Raw genomic sequence first — 22,079 nt, 5'->3', positions numbered from 1 at the left:
TACACCTGCTGTGCCCCATATGGTCTAAAACCTGACAGGTGGGCAAATCTAAGCTTGTTTTTAATAAAACAAATATAAAAATGGATATAATAAATAACACTGCTAATAATAATAACATTATATAAAAGCAAATTGTTATGAATGAACTGAAAAAGCCTCCCGAGATGAAGAAGACATGAAGGCAGTGGTTTTTATATTCATGTAGGCTAGAAAATAATATGTTTTGTAATATTTTAGTCCTTTATATTTATATCCTGTATATATCCTTAATATTTAATTTTTTCATTTGTAAAGATATTTGTGTATTGCTCTACATCTTGTGTGTATTAAGCAGTGTGTAAGCGAGGTGCACTCTGCGCCAGACAATAGACCGACTTTGTTCTGGTCTAAAGAACAGACTATTACAGTTTCTCAAAATAGCAACGCGCTAAAACACGCCTGCTTTTTTAGAGCAGAACGCCTATGGGCGCACATATGAGCGCAAATGCATTTGCTATTTAAACACTGTGGCACAAAACGACTCTTGCGCCGAGCTGAAACTAGCAAACAACTATTGCGTCGCACCTTGCGCCGGGTGTATGATAGGGCCCTTAATGTTGGGCTCATTTAACTCAGACTACCAATCTGTCAATCACTGATGATCTTTTAATTTATTTGCTACACCCTAGCAACCATTCATGGCCCCCTAGCAACTGTTCCATATTAAACCTCACTGAACTGAATTAAACTGAACTGAAACTCTGAAAACTGAAATGACGCTGTTTATTCATTCATTTTCTTGTCGGCTTAGTCCCTTTATTAATCTGGGGTCGCCACAGAGGAATGAACCGCCAACTTATCCAGCACGTTTTTACGCAGCGGATGCCCTTCCAGCTGCAACCCATCTCTGCGAAACATCCACAAACATTCACACACACAATTGTACACTATAGACAATTTAGCCTACCCAATTCACCTGTACTGCATATCTTTGAACTGTGGGGGAAACCGGAGCACCCGGAGGAAACCCACGCGAAGGCAGGGAGAACATGCAAACTCCACACAGAAACGCCAACTGACCCAGCCTGAATTCTAATTCATACTATAGACATACTAGCAACATGCTAATTCATACTAAATTCATGCTCGCAATGCTAGTTTATACTAGCAACATGCTAAATATTATGCTAATTCTAGCAACTACTTAAACATCTTAGGAACCACCTAGCAACATCTTAGCAACCATCTAGCAATGCCTTAGCAACACCTTAGCAACCGCCTAGTAATGACTTAGCAACTGCCAAGCAATCACTCAAAACACCCTAGCAACCATCTTAGCAATGACCCAGAACACCTTAGCAACCGCCTATCAACACCTTAGGAACCACCTAGCAACACCTTAGCAACCACCGAGCAATGCCTTAATAACCACCTAGCAACACCATATAAACCATCAAGCAACCAGTTAGAACACCCTAGCAACCACCAAGCAACACCTTAGCATCGACCTAGAACACCTTAGCAACCACCTAGCAACACCTTAGCATCGACCTAGAACACCTTAGCAACCACCTAGCAACACCTTAGCAATGACCTAGAACACCTTAGCAACCGCTTAGCAACCACCTAGCAAACACCTTTGCAATAGCCTAGCAACCAATCCAGAACCCCCTATCAACTGCCCAGCAGGAAACAGGCCATTATAAACTAGAATGCAGTTATGACTGTTTCAGACATCTTGAAATCTACACTGTCAGATCACAGAGCTTAACTCTTGAATACAAACATAATCCAGGATAGAGTGCGTGTGTGAATGTGGTGTGGAGTGTGTGTATGAGGCTCATTGTTGTGTCAGAGACGCTGTAGAAGGACAGAGTTCCTGCACTGTGATCCACATACACTCCTATTCTAGAGGAGCTGACGGAGGGTTTAGGGAGTTGGGTCTGTTTATTATTATGCCAGAATGAGAAACTGTGAACAGAGCAGAACAAACTCCAGGACTGATCATTGAGTCCAAATCGACACTCAAGTATCGAACCCTTCCTGCTGATGCTCTTATATGACACTGCTATTTCTACACCATTACCGCTCCACTCCAGCTCCCAGTAAGAGCGTCTACACACACTCTCTTTACACAACACCTGAAACCAACCATCAAATCTGTCTGGATGATCAGGATACGGCTGGACTGAACCTTTACAATCCACCGCTGTGTTTCCTTCAGACAGAATCAGCCTGTTATTCGCTGTGTTTGGATCCAAAGTGAACTGTTGAGAATCTGATGAAGATAAAAATCAGGAAAAATATCAATGAATTTCTGAGTGACAAGAAACAACAACATTTGAGGTTACAGAAGTAACCCTTCGTTCCCCGAGGAGGGGAACAGAAGTGCTATAAGTGGATTTGATCTTGAAAAATCCTCGTATGGGAGGATTCGGTTCAGAAGCCGCTTGTCTGAAAGAGTATTGAATGGGCCAGGTGTGCTTCATTGCCAATTATCCCAGCATATAAGCACACCTGGAGCGAGCAAACGCCATCCTTTTAAGCTGAAAAGACTTTCTAACAGCTAAGGGACAGTCATTATGGCGACGGAGTATAGCACTTCCGTTCCCCTCCTCGGGGAACGAAGGGTTACTTCTGTAACCTCAAACGTTCCCCTTCGGTTGGGGAACTTCAGTGCTATAAGTGGATTTGATCTTGGAAAATCCACGTATGGGAGAACTATGGAAAACGCCATAATGACTGCACCTTACCAACGCCCCCGATGAGGGGATAGTCAAGCAAGCGTGACGCACCCACATCATTGGAGGCGCGATCCTCCAACGTGTTCCTTGCCCTAACTTATCCCACTTCAACAGAAGTTTTACGGATTTAGATATATTTTTTGGGAAGTCGTGAGCGTCTAGATAATTCTAGAAATATACGACAGTATGTTTGGAAGCGTGCAATCCCGATAGGGAGGACGCTGCGGAGGCCATCCGCTACCCAAGCGGAATAGATGGCAGAATTTACATATGGACTAGCCCTAAGAAGGGGGAGTACACATAGAAAAAAAATGGTTAGCGGAGAGGGAAGAAACGGGTCCACCCGGGGGGGGGACTTAACCGTGGTGGAATAAGCATATGGGATCAACTAGTGGGGATCACGCATAGCAGGCACCTATACCCAAGACGCGGGCTGACCAGCGGGCAGACCAACAACATAGTGGGCCAGCAAGTGACTCCTCCGCTGAGTCAGTGCTGGGGGCCACGGAGGAATCTGCAGGGCTCACCTGACGGGGAACTTTACTGATAGATAAAAAGGCGCACGTATCTCCGTGTTAGGGAGAATGGCGCAGCAAGCGTGTTTCAACACCCTACTGAATTGTTTCCTCAATCACCAAAGGGTTACCTAATACCGTTGAGGAAACCGGCTCCACTCGCAGATTGTAAAACTTTGCAAATGTGTTGGGTGTCGCCCAGCCCGCAGCTCTACAGATGTCTGTTAGAGAGGCGTCGCGTGCTCGTGCCTAAGAGGATGCGATGCTCCGAGTGGAGTGCACACGCACTCTCGGGGGACGCGGCTCACCTCGGCTCTGATAAGCGAGAGAATGGCATCCACAATCCAGTGGGAAAACTTAATTTCGATACGGCACTTCCCTGCTGCCGACCGTCATAACAGACGAAGAGCTGCTAAACTCTGAGTGCAGTCCGGATAATACGCAAGGCGCGAACTGGACAATAAAGCTAGGGCTGGGTTTGCCTCCTCTGGGGGCAGCGCTTGCAGGCTCACTACCTGGTATTAAAACGGAGTGGTAGGAACCTTGGGCACATATGGCGGGCGGGGTCTCAGGACGTGAGAGAAAGCCAGCCCAATTACAGGCACGAGTCACTGACCGAAAAAATGCCTCCGGGTCCCCGACCCTCTAATCAATATCAACGCGACCAGCAGAGCTGTCTTCAGGGACAGAAAGATACTGAGTCGAGGATCGAAGGTATCTGACGCGGCTCGTGTAACGAGGGCGAGATCCTAAGAGGGCATGAGAGGGGGCGGGTGGATTAATTCGCCTAGCACCCCTGAGGAACCGAATGATGAGGCTATGCATTCCCACGGTGCCGCCAGCCACCGCGTCATGAGAGCGGAGATGGCAGCCACGTATCCTTGAGTGTGGAGGGCAACAGCCTGCTCTCCAGCTTCTCTCGGGGTAAAGAAAGCACAACGCTGATCTGGCAAATTACGGGTGTCTTCTCTGCGAGAGACGCACAATCCAGTGAAAAGACTCCACTTCAGGGCATAGGTGCGCTCGGGCAGGGGGCTCTAGCCCGAGTGACGGTATTGGCCACCGCAATCGGAGGTTACCTTCCTCGCATCTAAGGACCTCCAAAGATCGGCGAGGGTGCCAGATGGTGCCCTGTCCCTGAGAGAGTAGGTGCTCTCTCGAAGGGAACTGCCAGGGGAGGGCTATCGCGAGGAGGGAGAGCTCTGACATCCAGGTCCGGTTGAGCCAGAGGGGCGCAACCAGCAACCTGTTCCTCGTCCTCCCTGACCTTGCACAGTAACTGCGCGAGCAAGCTCACTGGGGGAAACGCGAATTTGCGCATGCCCCGAGGCCAGCTGTGAGCCAGTGCATCCGTGCTGAGAGCACTTGGTCAGGGAAAAGAACAACTAGCAATGAGCGATCTCGGGGAAGCAACAGATTGATCTGGGCTTCCCCGAATCGCGCCCATATCAGCTGAACAGACTCGGGGTGGAGTCTCCATTCTCCAGGACGTAAGGCTGCCGTGAGAGCGCATCGGCTGCACGGTTGAGCTTTCCTGAATGTGAATGGCGTGCAGCGATTTCAGCCGCGGATGACTCCAGAGGAGCAGTCGGCGGGCGAGCTGAGACATGCGGCGAGAGAGCATACCCTCCATACGATTGATATACGCCGCCGTACTGTCCGTCCTGATCAGCACGTGTTGCCGCCCTAGCACCGGAAAAAAATGGTGGAGAGCGAGGAACACTGCCAACAGCTCCAGGCGATATGCCAATACAACTGTGTACCTTTCCACAAGTCTGCAGCCGCATGCCCGCAACGCACAGCCCCCCAGTCCGTGTTGGAAGCGTCTGTTGAAACGACAACAAGACTGGACGCCTGTTCTAGAAGCACTCAGGCCTGTAGGAACAAGGGGTCGCTCCAGGGGCTAAGGGCGCGGCGACACAGCGCAGTAACAGAGACTCGGTGTGCGCGCGCTTGCCATGCGCGTCTGGGGACTCGATCGTGAAGCCAGAGCTTAAGTGGTCTCATATAGAGTAATTCGAGCGGCGTGAAGTGGCTGCGGATGCCATATGCCCCAGGAGCCTCTGAAATAGTTTCAGTGGGACCACTATTTTAATGTCGAACTCTCTCAGACAGTACAGCATCAGCTGAGCGCGCTCTCCGGAGAGGCGCGCTGCCATGGTGACCGAGTCCAGCTTCAGCCCGAGAGAAGAGATCCTCTGCACGGTTGCGAGTTTGCTCTTTTCTCGGTTGACCTGAAACCCCAACAGGTGGAAGTGCCAGAGCACTTTGTCTCTGTGCATAATCAATTGCTCCGAGAGTGGGCAAAAATCAGTCAGTCGTCAAGAAAATTGAGTATGCGGATGCCCGCGAACCGAAGGGGCGCTAAGGCACCCTCCGCGGGCTTGGTGAGGACCCGCGGAGATAGAGACAGCCCGAAGGGGTGGACTTTGTATTGCCAAGCTCGACCTTCAAACGCAAACCGCAGAAACTGACGGTGGCGAGGAAGAGTGGAGACATGGAAATACGCGTCCATCAGGTCTAATGCTGCAGACCAACCCAGAGGACGAACGCACCGGAGGATGCGCTTCTGCATGAGCATTCTGAACGGCAGCTTGTGCAGACAGCAGTTCAAAACGCGCAGATCTAGGATTGGCCATGACCCACCGCTCTTTTGGGCACGATGAAGTGTGGGCTGTAAAATCCGCTCTCCATCTCGGCTGGAGGGAGCGGCTCGATTGCATCCTTCGCCAGGAGGACAGCAATCTCCTCTCGCAAGACAGGGGCAGACAAGGGGATGACCCTGGTGAATACACACGCGAACTGAATCGCATAGCCGAGTCTGATTGTGCGTATGAGCCACCGCCAAGGGCTGGCCCATCGCTAACCAGGCAGGCAGAGCTCTCGCTAATGGACTCATCGCTACAATCGCTGACGTACCAGCAGTGGGGCAGCACGGAGTGGGTGTGCTGATCCGGGAAGTACGCGGTTCCCACGGAAGAGCTGGAGGTAAGAGATTTGCTCTCACTCCGCACCCGAGCTCCGGAGGGAAGGCTCGAGGGGTGGGAGAAAGGAGACCGTCCTCCCAGCGCTCGTGAGCCACTGGCGAAACGCACCGAACCTGCAAGCTAGAAAACATAGCGTCCCAGACTGATCTCTTGATGTTTTCATGGCAGTGAAAAGTGCTGTTGGAAATGGGGCCCCGCCCTCCAGCGAGGAAAGTGCAAGTTCCCTCTTCTCCAGATGGCCTGTCCCAGGGACGCTTCGCGGTCCGTTGCCGGACTTAGCGGCATTCTGGGCAGAGGGGGCTGCCAGAGGCGTGTGCGGGGGCTGTGCAGCTCTCGTAGGCGGGCGCCTTCGGCGAGATGCAGATATGGATAACATGGCGGGCGGAGCGGTCTTACGGACCCACAGATAAGACATCACCCATCAGACTGCTCTCTCACCGCCTCGATTTCCTGGGTGAATTCTCAGACGTTGTCGCCAAACATGCCAGCTTGGGATATGGGGAAGTCAAGAAAGCGGACTTTGTCGACTTCGCGCATATCAGCCAGGAGTGGTGCTTACAGGCTTTGGATGGGAGACGAGGCGGACCCCGCCAAGAAGAGGCACCGCGCGGATTGACCGCCATCGTGCACTCAACCTGAGGAATCGCCACATACCCCCTGGCCGTTCCACCGTCAAGAGTGGTGAGGGTGGAGGGACACGCAGCACAAGCAGAAAAAAGTGCCCTTCAAGACCGTGTGAGCCTACTGTGCACCTCCGGGAAGAAGGGGACGCCCCTCTAGTCGTAAGCAGCCCGGGAAAGCATGGCTAACATGTCCGTTTCAGGATGCGTTTTGACAGCGCTCACCTGCCCGGAGGGGGCGAGCGGGTCTGGATCATCATCGGACAATGAAAGCCCACCCTCTGATGCCGCGGTGGACGTCTGGTCTCCGGTGTCATCGAGCGTAAAGGCTACCATCTGTTAGACGGATCGCTTCCCCCGCCTGAATCTTGGATGTTGCGCTTGGAGGAGCGGGAGGTCCGCGGGCCCATGGGCGACGGATTATCTCTCGCTGAACCCTCAGATCTGCCCGAGTGCCCGCTGCAGAGCAGGGGACAACTGGGGTGGTTTGCCCTTTTGCAAAGGCTAGCCGTGATCTTTACTACGCAACAGTCATGGCATCGCAATGATGACATGAACTGCCCGCGAGCAGCGCATTAACATGCTGGACCCCCCAGGCATGCAACGCAGTGCCCGTGCCCATCATCCGAGGACAGTAAACCACCGCATCCAGAAATGCACAGTCGGAGCGCCGTCCTGAAAAGGACGTGCTGCACGACTGTGTTGCTTTCTTTGTGAAGTTGCAACTTTATACGCACCGCTCTGGAGGACCGGACCCAAAGAACGCCAGGCAAGGGAGAAACCCAGCTCGACCGTCTGCCGCTGCGTGTACACACTCTGGACCGGGAGAATGCTCTCGTTCGCTCGAAATCGCTGGATCACAGCAGGAGGAACCCTCATCGACTCGATCAGAAAGTTTCTGAAGGGAAAAGGATGCCGTTTGCTCGCTCCAGGTGTGCTTATATGCTGGGATAATTGGCAATGAAGCACACCTGTGCAAGCTTACGCTGCCAATTCATTGATTCATTGGCCCGTTCAATACTCTTTCAGACAAGCGGCTTCTGAACCGAGTCCTCCCATACGTGTATTTTCCAAGATCAAATCCACTTATAGCACTGAAGTTCCCCAACCGAATAGGAACTATGAATGTTTCCGTACATGTTCAACCCCAAACCAGAACACACTGGGACAGTATAGAAAAGGCGAATCAGGAAAGTGGAGATTTCTAAATGTTCTTTGACTTGTATTTCACTGCAGATGATAAAATAATCCTGATTTAATGTGTTCCTCAAGACTTTTATTATTAATCACCAATTTCTGTTCCTGCAACACATTTAAATAAAGTTGTATCAGTAAAGCATTTATCAGTCTGTAATGTTGCCGTTCCTTTTCACAACACTTAAAGACGTTTAGAGACTGAAGACAGCAAGTGATGAAGAGTTTCAGGTGTCATTTTCCTCCTGCAAACAAATCTAAAGGTGTCTTAGGAAGGTTTCTACACAGAGTTGAATAAATGAGACTTTAACTAACCCAGTAAGATAAACTAGCTGTGTGATTATATCTAGAGCTGCTGATTCTGTAGAGTTCAGTGTGTTTAATGTAGATCAGGGTTGATTTGAGCAGTTCAGCACAGTTCAGTCTGATTGATGATATATGATAAGAATATATGGAAACGGCCACAAGAGCTCATTATAGGTGTTTCATTCTCAGTCAGCTCATTCAGGTTAATGGCTTTGAGCAAAACCCCGAAACCTCACACAACATCTCACTCATCAGAACGCTCTCGTCTCAGGAGCTCAGTGATATATTCCAGTGACATATGCTGGTTAATGCAAGTCCTGCAATCGTGATGATGAGCATTATAAGCGTGTGTGTTTTACTGTCTCCTGTTTACACGTGTGTGTGTGTGTGTGTGCTGTTTAGCCAGGTGAACATCACTACACGTGTTAAAGCTACTGTAGCAGGCCTTGGTGAGCGGAGTGAGGTGTGTAAGTTTTGTTTTGAAACTGTTAACTGAGCCAATTATTGTTTATCTGTGACTTTACACAGCTCATCTACTGTTCACTGTACACAAACGCCTGATCATGAACTGTAAAGGTGTCAGAGTTCATTATCAATCTGCTTTGTGCTGATTTGTGTGTTTACTTCTAGTTTTCACTGTTTCTGCTGGTTCCAGAATAAAACACATTACAGCCATCAGAGACTCTCTGCCTCATATGAAGGAATCCAACACAATATATAACTATAATCTTTAATGTTCAGTATGATCAGAGTCACTTACACTGGAGGAACTGCTCACGGGTCTGTGGTTCAGGAGCGGGAATCCTGCTAATGCTGCTCACTGTGGAGACAAACAGATGATTTACAGTAAACATTGTTAAACAATACAAATACATTTAAAATCATCTGAAACATGTCAGGAAATATAAATCTGACCTCTGCTAGATATGCTCTTCATCTCCTCAGTGCAGAACTGCTGCAGTTTGTCTCTCAGACGAGACACAGATTCAGCAAGTTGATCAAAAGCGAGCTGCTAATAAAGCTGGATGAGTCTGTAGATCCAGGAGGGACAGAGAGAGACTGCAAACTCTACACAGACACAACAGAAACAGCAGCTGAAGACACACAAACACAATCTCTGCTCCACATGCTCTTCCACTGTCCTGTGTGTCACCTGGAGGAAATGGATGTGATCTTCTGTGTGTGAAAGCTGCTCCAGCTCAGCGTTTCTCCTCCTCAGATCATTGATCTCCTGCTCCAGTCGCTCCAGTCGTTCTTCAGCTCCACTCACTGCAGTCTTTTCTCCATCTCTGATCATCTGCGTGAGCTCCGAGCGGCTTCTCTCAATCCAGCAGATGAGCTGAGTGAAGATCCTCTCGGTGTGGTCCACTGCGGCCTGTGCAGAGCGCTGTCAGACACACACACACACACACACACACACACACACACACACACACACACACATGTTTGTTTTTGTGAAAAGTGGGGACATTACATAGGTTTCCATTCATTTTATACTGTCCAAACCGTATATTATATTGCCCTCACCCCACCCCACCCCTAAACCCAACCATCACAGGAGACTGTGTGCAGCTTTACTCTCTGATTAAACTCATCCTGTAGGATTTATAAGCATTTTGAGAAATGAAGACGTCACCAATGTCCTCATATTTCACCACCTTTTTGTAATACCTGTGTCATACCCATGTCATTATACAGATTTGTGTCCTGATATGTCACAAAAACACGTACACACACACACACACACACACACACACACACACACACACACACACACACACACACACACACACACACACACACACACACAGAAGCATTGGAGTGTGAAAGGCCTCTTCAGCTGCTGTTCTTCTGCTCAAACTCACCTTGTGAGACTCCACAGCCTCTCTCAGCTCCTCCAGCTCCTTCTGTCTCTCCTGGAGTCTCTGCTGGAATCTGCTCTGGGTTTCCCTCAGCCGACTCTGCAGGGTTTAAAGCAAAGTGGATTATTATATATAATTAGACAAATAATGAATGATGCAATCAAACTACCAACAGAGAAATATAAGATAGTTAATGTGTCGCTGTTAATTATCTCTATGTAAAGAGTCTGAGTGTAGTTTATTGTAATTTATGCATCAATTCTGTCATTAATGGTGCTTTAAGGAATTGTGTGGAGCTAAACATCTCTTGTAGCTTGATAGAAATCTGAAAGATCTCATATAAACCATTTTAAAAGTATAAATAAATCTATTTAAAGTAGTTTAAGTGAGCAGTAATTACATTTTAGCCAAGTGTAATTTCTAGTATCTCCTCATTGCTAGCATGAATAAAACACTGTTTGCTAGAATGAGTGAAGGTAGTCGAGTCCTGTGTGTCTATAAGATGTTCTGAGCTAGAGATATTGAGCTTTTTAAATGGTTGCTAGGGTAGACTGTTTTGTTGTTAGGGAGTGATTTGGCATAGCAAGCTCTGTGTCTGTATGTCATTCAGATTTAAAGAAGTGCTTCAGGTCTGGATTGGTAGGCTGGTGTAAATGAATGGCTCTCCAGGGTGATGTTGAAAGAGTTTTTGATCATCTGAGTCCAAACAGCAACTCTCAGGTGTCTTCAATGCTGATCCACTGGTATTCATATCATTCCTTCACAACGGATGTCTATGTCTATGCTAAAGCTAAAGAAAGCTAAAAGGTCAGTTTTATATGCAGATGGTTAGACTCAGTAAAATGAGCAGAACACATCACAAATTCTGGTCCAGTGTTAAGTCAATGGCAGTTCTGATATTCAGATATTCTGGACTAAAACCTTCTCCAGAGCGCTCAGGACCTCAAACTGGGCAGAAGGTTTACCTTCCAAAAAGACAATGACCATAAGAACACAGCTAAAATAATGAAGGAGTGGCTTCACAACAACTCTGTGATGGTCCAGACAGAGCCCTGACCTAAACCCAATTGATCATCTCTGGAAAAATCTAAAAAATGGCTGAATACCAATGTTTACCATCCAACCTGACAGAACTCGAGAGGATAATCACACACACACACACACACACACACACACACACACACACACACACACACACACACACACACACACATATATATGATTGACTGCATAACTCAGTTCGACTGGTTTAGTTTTATTCACATAACTGTGGCTTTCAGACTGGTTTACCTGGATTAGGAGCGTTATGCAATTGAAGTCAACAGAACAATTCTGTGGCCATTCAGGAAATGAGACTGACAGCCAGAAGTATTTAAAGGAACATTTATTATTTATTATTATTAATTATTGGCAGTGTTGGGCAGTAGCGTCGCTACTTTCTAAATCAAATAGCTTATCTGATGATTTCTTCTTCTTTCTGTTTACGGTGGTCGACAACAAACTTTTTGGTGCGTTACTGCCACCTCTGGTCGGTGACGTCGCCAACCAAATTAGGCTAACACAAGAAACTTGCTTGATAGAAAGATGACGGAGGGAGAGTTATTTCTGAACTGAAGTAGGATTTTTTCATGACCATACCTCAAGAAGTACATGTTAAGATGCAATAACTTAATTTCTGATACTGTGCTCAAAAATACTTTAGTAATTTATAGTAAGTACTTCTATAAATTACTGCATTATGTAGTGTAATTTATTAATGAAGAGTTGTAAATATATATATATATATATGCATAATGCTTATGTCAAAATATTTCTCTTTTCTATAAATTACTATAGTATTTTAAAAGTGTAACAACTGCTTTAGTTTGTGCTGCTATATACTATAATTGTTTCTTTTTAGTACAGCATACTATTTACAGTAAATAATTGAACTGAACTATTCTGCCTCAAATGGTTCATTGACAGTTTTATTAATCACTAAGATATGGTTGACATGGATTTAAGTTGCTTTGATTTAAAAATAAAAATAGCAAAAATAGCTTAGATGTAGCTACGCTACTTTTGCCATGTAGCTTTTAGCTTAGCTTGCTACATTTCCCAGGGTGTAGCTTTAGTGTTAAGCTACATTTTAAGTAGAGTAGCTAATAGCTTAGCTCACTACATTTGTCAAGTAGCTTGCCCAACACTGATTATTGGGCTCAAGTGTGTTCTTACCTCTTGTTCAGTCCTCTCTGCTGCAGCTGAAACAGTGTCATGGTGTTTGTGTTCATCCACCATACACAGATAACATATACAGCAATGATCAGTGCGGCAGAAGATCTCCAGGAGTTTCTTGTGTTGTTGACAGATCATCTCCTGCAGTTTATGAGTGGCTTCAATCACTTTGTGTTGATTTCCTGGATTCAGTTCTTGATGGCGCTGGAAATGAGTGTGACAGTAAGAGTTCAGACACACCAGACAGGACTTGACGGCTCTGTTTTTGGCTCCAGTACAGACGTCACACTCCACATCTCCAGATGCAGCGGGACTCTGAGCAGGACCAGCAGCTTGTAGTTTGCTCTTCCGCAGTTTCTCCAGCACTTCAGCCAGCATGGTGTTTTTAGCTAAAGCGGGTCTGGGGCTGAAGGTCTGTCTGCACTGAGGGCAGCTGTAGACTCTCTTCTGATCCTCCTGATTCCAGCAGTCTGTGATGCAGCTCATACAGTAACTGTGTCCACAGGGAATGGAGACTGGATCCTTCAGGAGATCCAGACACACCGAACAGCTGAAATGATGAGCCAGAGAAAGACTGGATTCTGCCATTTTACTGCTCACACTCACAGACAGAGAGAGACACCGACACAACACACCCAACACCGACTATTACTTTCGGTTTTTGAGTTTACTTTCGATTCCTCTCAGCTCTGACACTTCCTGTGTGCGTCATAATAAACTCCGCCACTAGAGGACAGTCTAATGCAGAAATAAACCCACAACAGTCCAAAAATAAGTAGCGTATTTATTTTTTAAAATGTCTTGTAATGCTCTTATGAATTTTAGGTGATCATTTTCTGACATTTAAATTAATTAATTAAACTATTTATGCAGAATTATGTATGATTGCAGCCAGTTCTGTGCCGGCAGCTTCCTCTCTGTAACTCTCACATGGTCGCCCACTGAAGCTAAGCAGGGCTGTGCCTGGTCAGTAGCTGGATGGGAGGAAGAAGCTAGATTGCTGCCTTAGGCCTGTAGCCGAGGTGTCAAAATAATCAAACATTTCAGAATCTTCAATCCTCAACAGCCTGAAATAAAGAAAATAAAGGAAAGAGACGCAACTGCTGTTTATTCATCATAAAAACACATTGAAACACTCAGAAAAGACGTTTAACAGTTCTTTATTAAACAAAACCACCACAATCTGCATTTATAAACACAAATACTCAATAATGAACAACTGATGATTAAACAAAGAACAAGACGATCTGCATTTACAGAGGAAATGAGCAACTGAACAGACACTGCTGTGAAAAGTAGATCACTGTCATCAACATGAGCAGAGGAAAACTCTCTATATCAGTGTTCTCAACACAACACTTCTCTCATTTAGTTTGGCCCAGTGCTGTGTTGTTTAACAGAGAGGATTATGCAGCAGACATTACACAACTCCATACTTCAGTATATACTGATCTGTTATATTGGCCTTGGAGCTGATGTGCTGATGATTTAAATATGAACAACAATCAGCCAAAACATCAACACATCTCTACAATCACACTTCAGGACAACTTATGAACACAAATGATGAATAAAATAAGTGTTAATTATTAAAGTCAGTTTATTATAAACATCACAAATAAAGCAAGACTGATATTTGGAGAATTTTCCACATTATTGTACACGGAGGATCTGCATCATCTACACTGTCAGATCACAGAGCTTCACTTTTGAACCTTTATAAACATAAAATCCAGGACAGAGTGTGTTTGTGTGTGTGAATGTGGTGTGGAGTGTGTGTATGAGGCTCATTGTTGTGTCAGAGACGCTGTAGAAGGACAGAGTTCCTGCACTGTGATCCACATACACTCCTATTCTAGAGCAGCTGACGGAGGGTTTAGAGAGTTTAGTCTTTATATTATTATGCCAGAATGAGAAACTGTGAGTAGAGCACTCCAAACTCCAGGACTGATCATTAAACCCAAATCCACACTCATTACCCGAACCCTTCCTGCTGATGCTCTTATATGACACTGATAAATACACAACACCGCTCCACTCCAGCTCCCAGTAAGAGCGTCCACACACACTCTCTCTACACAACACCTGATGCCAACCATCAAATCTGTCTGGATGATCAGGATACGGCTGGACTGAACCTTTACATTCCACCGCTGTGTTTCCTTCAGACAAGATCAGCCTTTCATTTACTGTGTTTGGATCCAAAGTGAACTGTTGAGAATCTGAAGAAGATAAAAATCAGGAAAAATATCAATGAATTTCTGAGTGACAATAATGAAATCATGACTGTATTATTATTATTATTAGGGATGCAAGGATCATAGCTTTTGTGTTGTTTTGAGGAAACCCACGCAAACGCAGGGAGAACATGCAAACTCCACACAGAAACAGCAACTGACCCAGCCGAGGCTTGAACCAGTGATCCTCTTGCTGTGGGGCGACAGCACTACCTACTGCGCCACCGCGCTGCCTCACCACATTTCGGTTAAGTTGTTTTTAGATGAGGAGAAACAGATGTTAGCATCAGTATATTAATAAGGAAATCTATAAGCTATCCATTATAGTGGTTTCTGGTTTTTCTCTTAATAAATCGAACTCAGCCTGGAGGTTATGAATATCAGAAGAGTATACTTTATTGTCGACAACAAAGGGGAATTTTCAGGAGACCCCCAGTAGCATCTCTGTCTGAAAAATTCTCTCTCACTCAAATTCTAGCCTGCTTAAATAGTCTTTTACACCAGTTTTTTTCTTTGTTCTCCATATGTTACACAAGATCCCTCCTAGTTTAACCCTTGACCCCAAATTCCACCTCTGTCATCTGTTTTTCCCTTATTTCTACGTCACACAAATTCCACCTAGGTTAACCCCTGACCCAAACCTGGTAACTACTGTATATAACTTATCCAGTTCTTGTGATATGGTAATTCTTCTAATGGTATGTAAGTCTACAAGCAGATTATATACATACAATTTGAATAAATATATTAACTTCACACTTTAAAGAGTATAAAATCCACTTCACCATCTATAATCTATAATCAACCAATCACGTTTTGTTTTGCGCCGCTTCATGTTTGTGGGTGTGGAATTGTTGTCAATATAACAGCCCAACTTTGCTATCATTCATTTATGACTTGCTTTAAAAGCTTACAACAACGACGCATCAATATTACAAAAGATCTGTCAATAAGACAAAGGAAATCAGCAGGACATGTGGCGTACAGTATGTAGACCTTATTCTGAGATTCCTCCATTATTTTGGGGACACTTTTCTACATAAAGATCAGGCAGACTGAGATGACGGATCACTGAGTGAAAGTGTTCTGTTCTATTAAAGCAGGGTTTCGTTGTGTTTGTGAGTATCCACTAATAATAATATAAAAATGAAACACAGTTACTGTATTGAACAGTTTCTTTCTCTCATCTTTGTGACCGAAATGACAGAATAACTGAAGGCTTTCACTGCCAATAAAAATCAGCACAGTTCATTCTGTTTGTTGATGTATAATGAGATTTATAATGGTAAAATCAGAGTGACTTACACTGGAGGAACTGCTCACGGGTCTTTAATTCAGGAGCAGGAGTGATGCTAATGAATCTCACTGTGGAGACAAACGAGTGCATTTTATAATCATTTAATAATCACTGTGCACTACATGATTTATCATGATACACATCAGGAAATGTACAGCTTACCTCTGTCAGATATGATTTCTATCTCCTCAGTGCAGAACTGCTGCAGTTTATTCCTCAGACGAGACACAGATTCAGCAAGTTGATCAAAAGAACGTTGAGAGCTGATGATAAAGTCTGTAGATCCAGGAGGGACAGAGAGAGACTGCAAACTCTACACAGACACAACAGAAACAGCAGCTGAAGACACACAAACACAATCTCTCTGAATGCAGAGCTCTACACCAAAGCATTGCTGAATAATATGAGTTTAGTACATGGAAATGTCATACTGTGAGCCTCCGACATCATTGTTTCCTCATTCTCATGTAAATCTTGTGAGTAAAATCTGGTGTAAAACAGATCTAAAACACAATACAGACTGTAATGATGCTGATGGGATAATTAATAGCTTTTTTCCTCAAGCTATCAGACTGCTCAACTCACTTATGAAAACTGGATTATAAAATCACACCCCACAGCCCACACACATAAACAATCTGTGGAACTGTGAGAAAGGCAAACTCAATGTTTTTATGTTAATATCCCCTGCACGTGTAACATGTTTACAAAGTTCATTTACCTCTATGCTGCTACTTTGCACTTTTGCCATGCTGCACCTAAATGCACTACAATAAATACCTCAACTTGGTCATATTCTGGAACAATAGGATATCTGGTAATTGTTCACAGTTTATTATTGTCTATTTATTCAATTCCTCTTGTACTATATTAGTTAAATGTTTAGTTTATGTCTAGTGTGTGTCATATTTTTGTTTTAAATTGCACATTGGAGTATGGGAGAAACGCAATTTCAGTCTGCTGTGTGATGTACTGTTGCATGGTTTGATTGACAATAAAGTTGACTTGAACTTGAACTTGAATTAAAGGTGCCGTAGGCGATCTGCCAAAGTGCTAATCGGTGAGCATATTATCTTTGGACAGCAGGGGAGGGACCTGTGTTTCAAAGCCACACCTCCTGAAATCATGAACGCGTGCACAGAGACGTGGCAGCAGACAACCCACTAGTTCATGTCATTCGCCAGTTAAAAGTGTATGTAGTGGTTGGCCCAGCAGCATGCAGGATTAATGCTTATTACTAAGCCACACTTGCATGCTATGTCAGAGCGAATATTTAGAGTAGCGGTGAACAGTACAGGGAGGCTGTCATTGTTCAGAAATGACCCAATGTGAATATAAGCATCTTCAGCTCAGTAAAGCAGGCTAGCGGAATAGCGCTATTTACTGTTGTTCTGTTGTTAAACTGAATATAAATCTACACTATCGATGCTGTAAAAGGATCTTGTAAAACTGAAAACAGTCACATCAATCTTTCACCGGGAGATTTCAGTGGCTGAGCAACATGCAGGCCCGGGCCTAACCAGTTAACCTAGGCAAGATTTCAGGTGCCGCCCGTCACATCGCAGTAAACTCCACTGCTTATGTATAGTAATAAGAAACTAAATAGCTTTTTGATCGACTTCTACAAGCTGGGAAAACGTCAGATAAATATGCCAACGCAATTAACATTATAGCTGAATAGATCTAATAGTTACACATTTGCTTGAGGAAGGAATGAAGGGGGTAGTTACATTACTATTACTATTTTCCATAACATCTACGCCCTTCCATAACATTAGCTGACGTCAAAACTAACAGATAGCACTATAGCTATTTATCCGCTTGTTAAGTGGTGACGTGTTTGTGACGTATGTATACTGTTTACGGGTCCAAGCCGCCATTCATTTGAGTGGAGAAATCATTGGTTTATGATCACGTTTTATTCCTATCACACATTAAAGTTAATTTTATATAAAATCATAGTGTACACAACAATCTCTGGGCTTGCTGCATAACAAATACCAAAATTTTTACAATTTATAAAAAATTTATCACTTTCTGGCCATCGGATATTAGGCATGGACATATATACTGCGATCGTGATTTTCGAAAGCCTTAAGTCGCTTTGTAAACGTTTATTATTACCATTTCATGAGTCTCCCCATTCAGTTGAATAGAGCGCTTGGACCCGGAAGCCGCTTCGCGTGACGTCACACTTAACAAGCGGATTGATTAGCAATCTGTCAACGTTGGGATGTAAAAAAATATGGGACAACACATAGCTTCAAATGATAGAATACAGAGCAAACATTAGAAAATATTGACAATACAATAAAAGGATTAGCCTATTAAAATCAATGGCCTATACAGAAATTAAATAAAGCTCTTAAATCTACTTCACTTTTAATTGTATTTGCATATTGATTAAAGTTACTGTAGTTATTTAGTGAAGAGCAGCAAATGAATCGCTCATTGTGATTTGTTTGATAACAGAGGTGTTAATGTAAGTATGCACAGATCTATAATGAAGCACTCGACTACTTTAGTAACTGTTTGTGCTCATTTAAGAGAAAATTAGTAGTGTTTAAAATAAAACACACAGGACAGAGCAAAAAAGAAAAAAGAAAAAAAGAAAAAAAGAAACACTTTTCCGACAATCCCTTACTGAGAGCTCCGCTCAGCGTGAGCTTTCCCGGCTAAACGCAGATTGCGAGGGCTGAAACAGAGCAGTGGTCGTAAGTCAAGTAAAAAGAAAGAGACAGCTGTGAACTGAAACATAACCAGCTTTGCCTTTTTGTAGGAAACACAGTTTAGATCTTTTTGGGGTTAGAGGTTTTTGAGTTATTGCCGTCTATCACTGAAGTGGAGAAATGAAGAGACATTATTAATAATTGAGCATAAGTGTGTTCATACCTGTAGTTCAGTCCTCTCTGCAGCAGCTGAAACAGTGTCATGGTGTTTGTGTTGATCCAGCAAACACAGATAACAAATACAGCAGTGATCAGTGCGGCAGAAGATCTCCAGGAGTTTCTTGTGTTGTTGGCAGATCATCTCCTGCAGTTGTCCTGGGTGAACTTCTTGATGGCGCTGAAAATGAGTGTGACAGTAAGAGTTCAGACACACCAGACAGGACTTGACGGCTCTGTTTTTGGCTCCAGTACAGACGTCACACTCCACATCTCCAGATGCAGCGGGACTCTGAGCAGGACCAGCAGCTTGTAGTTTGCTCTTCTGCAGTTTCTCCAGCACTTCAGCCAGCATGGTGTTTTTAGCTAAAGCGGGTCTGGGGCTGAAGGTCTGTCTGCACTGAGGGCAGCTGTAGACTCTCTTCTGATCCTCCTGATTCCAGCAGTCTGTGATGCAGCTCATACAGTAACTGTGTCCACAGGGAATGGAGACTGGATCCTTAAGGAGATCCAGACACACCGAACAGCTGAAATGATGATGAGCCAAAGAAACGCTGGATTCTGCCATTTCCCTGCTCACACACACAGAAAGAGAAACACTGACACAGCACATTGACGACTGATCTTTACTTTCAATTTCTCTTAAGATTTGCTCATTTTATATATTGGGGAAGGATCTGAAATCTGAAACTCAAGATCATTCACAGAGTTCCTTTGTTATTGGCTGTGTATTCAGGGCTGTTGTCCTGCTGAAGGATGAACCGTCACCTTAGACTGAGGTTCAGAGTGCAGATTTTCATCTCTGGACTTTTCTGTATTCGTCTTTCTCTTGATCTTGCTGTTCAGTTCTCTCTCTAATAGACATTACCACAGCTGATTCTGCAGCACCATACCTCACTGTAGGGATAGTGTTGGCCAGGTGATGAGTGAAACTTGGTTTCCTCCAGACAATCTGTGTTTCATCAGCACAGAAAATGTTGTTTGTCTTGGTCTGTGAGTCTTGTAGGTGCTGTTGGTTACTCTAGGTGGGCTGTCATGTGCCTTTTACTGAAGACTGTCTCCATCTGCCATCTCAGCTCTACAGTTCTGATTGGTGGAGACTGTCGTTTTTCTAGAAGATTCTCCTCTCTCCACAGAGAAACACTGAAACTCAATCAGAGTGATTGTTGGGTTCTCCTTGATTGGACAGACACTGTAAAAACACTTCTGGAGTTATCTGAATCGTCAGAGGAACAGGCATTGCTGCAGCACTCCACCAATGAAGTCAGGTCATCTTTATTTCTATAGCCATGTAGATTGCTTCACAGTGGCTTTATCATTTTCACCTTCACCTTTTTCCTAGAATGCAAAATTACCTATTGTGCTTTGCGTGTAAGCGTAAGGAGGATGCTCTAAACTCCCGGACGGCAACTTGATGTGTATAAAGAGTCACATTTGGACAACTTTGAAATGATAGTTTCACTTGCTTTTAACATCTTTGAACTAATACTGCTGTCAGTCAGGGCTGATTATTTAAAGGGCTGGTCCACAGTGTATTTTTAAGGCTTGGTTGTATTTATAAGATGCAAAGCAATGTGTGCTCATGCTTCACTTGTTGAAAATCAGGCTATTTTTCCATATATCTTTGATTATATACAGCTACTTTGCTGACATTAAAACCACTGTTATATTTCGTAGTTCCTCTAAAAGGCCCTCAAGAGGCTCTGATTGGTCAGCTAACATAATGTGCCCTATGTCACCATGTCACACCCCTACAAGCACGCATGTTAGCACTATCTAAACAGACAAGCTGTTAGCAGCATTAGCTGCCTCAATCATACAGGAAATGAAGAGCACACGCCTGAGCACACCTCACGCTCACACCTCATGCTCTTGTGGAGAAAAAGGAATTTACTTTAATTACTTTTGTGTCTTTATTTTTTATTAGAAAAATGTTTAGACTAACAACAGATTAATCAATCTTTCTCATTTGTATGATACCATATATTACCCAGACACACTTCCTCTTTTTTACTGTGCTGCATACTTTATGAAGGAACTGCTGACAAGAGGGAAATAGCAGCATAAGAATAAATATAGTGCGGGGGCCCTTGCTCCAGACTGCTGTCTAATAAGAAGACATGTCACAAGGAGCATGATGCTTGGAGAAGTAGTGAAATATATTGAAGATGCACTTAATTGTTCAGTTCTGGTATGCAGAGAAGAGTTGCAGAAAAGAGGAAGTATGTCTGGGTGCAACACTCAAAGGACTGCAGAATGACTGATAAGTGACGTTACAGCAAAACTCCACCTGTTAATATCAGTTGTGTATTTATGCTGGAGTCTGGGAAATGTATGTTAGTTGTGAACCTCTTGAATGTAATTCATGTATTGCATTGGGGTAACGTAACCCGGAGCTCTGTCATGCAATTATTCATCTGTCATATCTAATAAATTAAATATTTTTGGCATTGAAGAAAACCCTCTCCTGACCTAACTTATTGAACATGCATGCAATTGGCTTGATATTCCAACAATCTGGTGACCTCCAACATGGAAAAGGAGGAGTGGAAATTATTAATCTGTCATATTGCACTGACATCATCGGCGCTGAATAATAAGGTTAGCAGAAAACCTGTTAAACCAAATTTCTGTGATTGACCTAATCTAAATTGGTTGATGTCATGTGATATGTATGGTCAATGTAGTTAAAATGTAAAAGCATTTAAATAATTAGATGAGTTTAAATGTATATATGCTTTAAGTGTTAACCGGTTTGTCAAAAAATAGGGTAGTTCAGAAGAGTTTGGAGAAGACTAGTTTAGGGTAGTTCAGTATAGAGAAGTGGTGCAGCCAGGGGTAACTGCGGCACAAGTAATGTTACGGTTTCGTCATATGGCATTCAGTAAGTAGATCAGAACATAAGTTTCTACACTTTGACTGTTTTTGCTTATTTGGTGGAGGGAAAGATCAGACAAGGGCTGTGCTCCTACACTGAATTGAATAGAATACCATGCATGGGTGTACTATTCATGTGACGGCTGTCTCTGCGAATACTGTGATTTTTACCTGGACAATAGGTAACGATGATTACCTGAATTTGGACTATAAGCGTGACCAGGGATGAGCTGACGGGTGGTCTCCAAATTTCCAGGTGCAAGCCCCTATGTTTTACGTCCAAGCGTTAAGACAGCAATAGGGTCAGATTGTAAATAATCTAAAAATAGGGACAGTTTAGTCGATGAGGTCGTGACTTTGTG

At 44.1% G+C, this 22,079-nt stretch overlaps 4 protein-coding genes across 4 annotated transcripts in view; 1 reads left to right on the top strand and 3 right to left on the bottom strand.

Moving 5' to 3' along the window:
- LOC147846578 (E3 ubiquitin/ISG15 ligase TRIM25-like) overlaps positions 1 to 13,084 on the bottom strand; it is a 35,599-nt gene extending 22,515 nt beyond the window's left edge. Inside the window, exon 1 of the mRNA XM_087241713.1 lies at positions 13,015 to 13,084. The gene's annotated coding sequence lies outside the window, so the exon portion shown is untranslated. The remainder of the gene's footprint in view (positions 1 to 13,014) is intronic.
- btbd2b (BTB domain containing 2b) overlaps positions 1 to 22,079 on the top strand; it is a 1,074,195-nt gene that overhangs the window by 351,430 nt on the left and 700,686 nt on the right. The gene's annotated exons all lie outside the window — the stretch shown is intronic.
- On the bottom strand, positions 290 to 13,084 carry ftr36 (finTRIM family, member 36). Its single transcript, XM_087241714.1, is given in 7 exon segments — positions 290 to 2,257; positions 9,106 to 9,165; positions 9,261 to 9,338; positions 9,341 to 9,413; positions 9,499 to 9,732; positions 10,211 to 10,306; positions 12,422 to 13,084. Coding segments are annotated over 7 exon segments (1,662 nt in total). The 5' UTR covers positions 13,010 to 13,084; the 3' UTR covers positions 290 to 1,724.
- Positions 13,566 to 21,141, bottom strand: ftr34 (finTRIM family, member 34). Its single transcript, XM_087241730.1, has 4 exons — positions 18,848 to 21,141; positions 16,118 to 16,268; positions 15,964 to 16,023; positions 13,566 to 14,643 (listed from the first exon to the last, which is right to left on the bottom strand). Exons 1-4 carry the CDS (start codon positions 19,451 to 19,453, stop codon positions 14,102 to 14,104), a joined length of 1,359 nt encoding a protein of 452 aa, XP_087097856.1. The 5' UTR covers positions 19,454 to 21,141; the 3' UTR covers positions 13,566 to 14,101.

This window comes from Danio rerio, chromosome 2, assembly GCF_052040795.2.
Source record: "Danio rerio strain M-AB ecotype USA chromosome 2, GRCz13ab, whole genome shotgun sequence".
In the NCBI taxonomy this organism is placed as follows: Eukaryota; Metazoa; Chordata; class Actinopteri; order Cypriniformes; family Danionidae; genus Danio; species Danio rerio.
The sequence above is the reverse complement of the archived record's forward strand: the minus strand, read 5'-3'. Positions and strand labels throughout refer to the sequence as shown.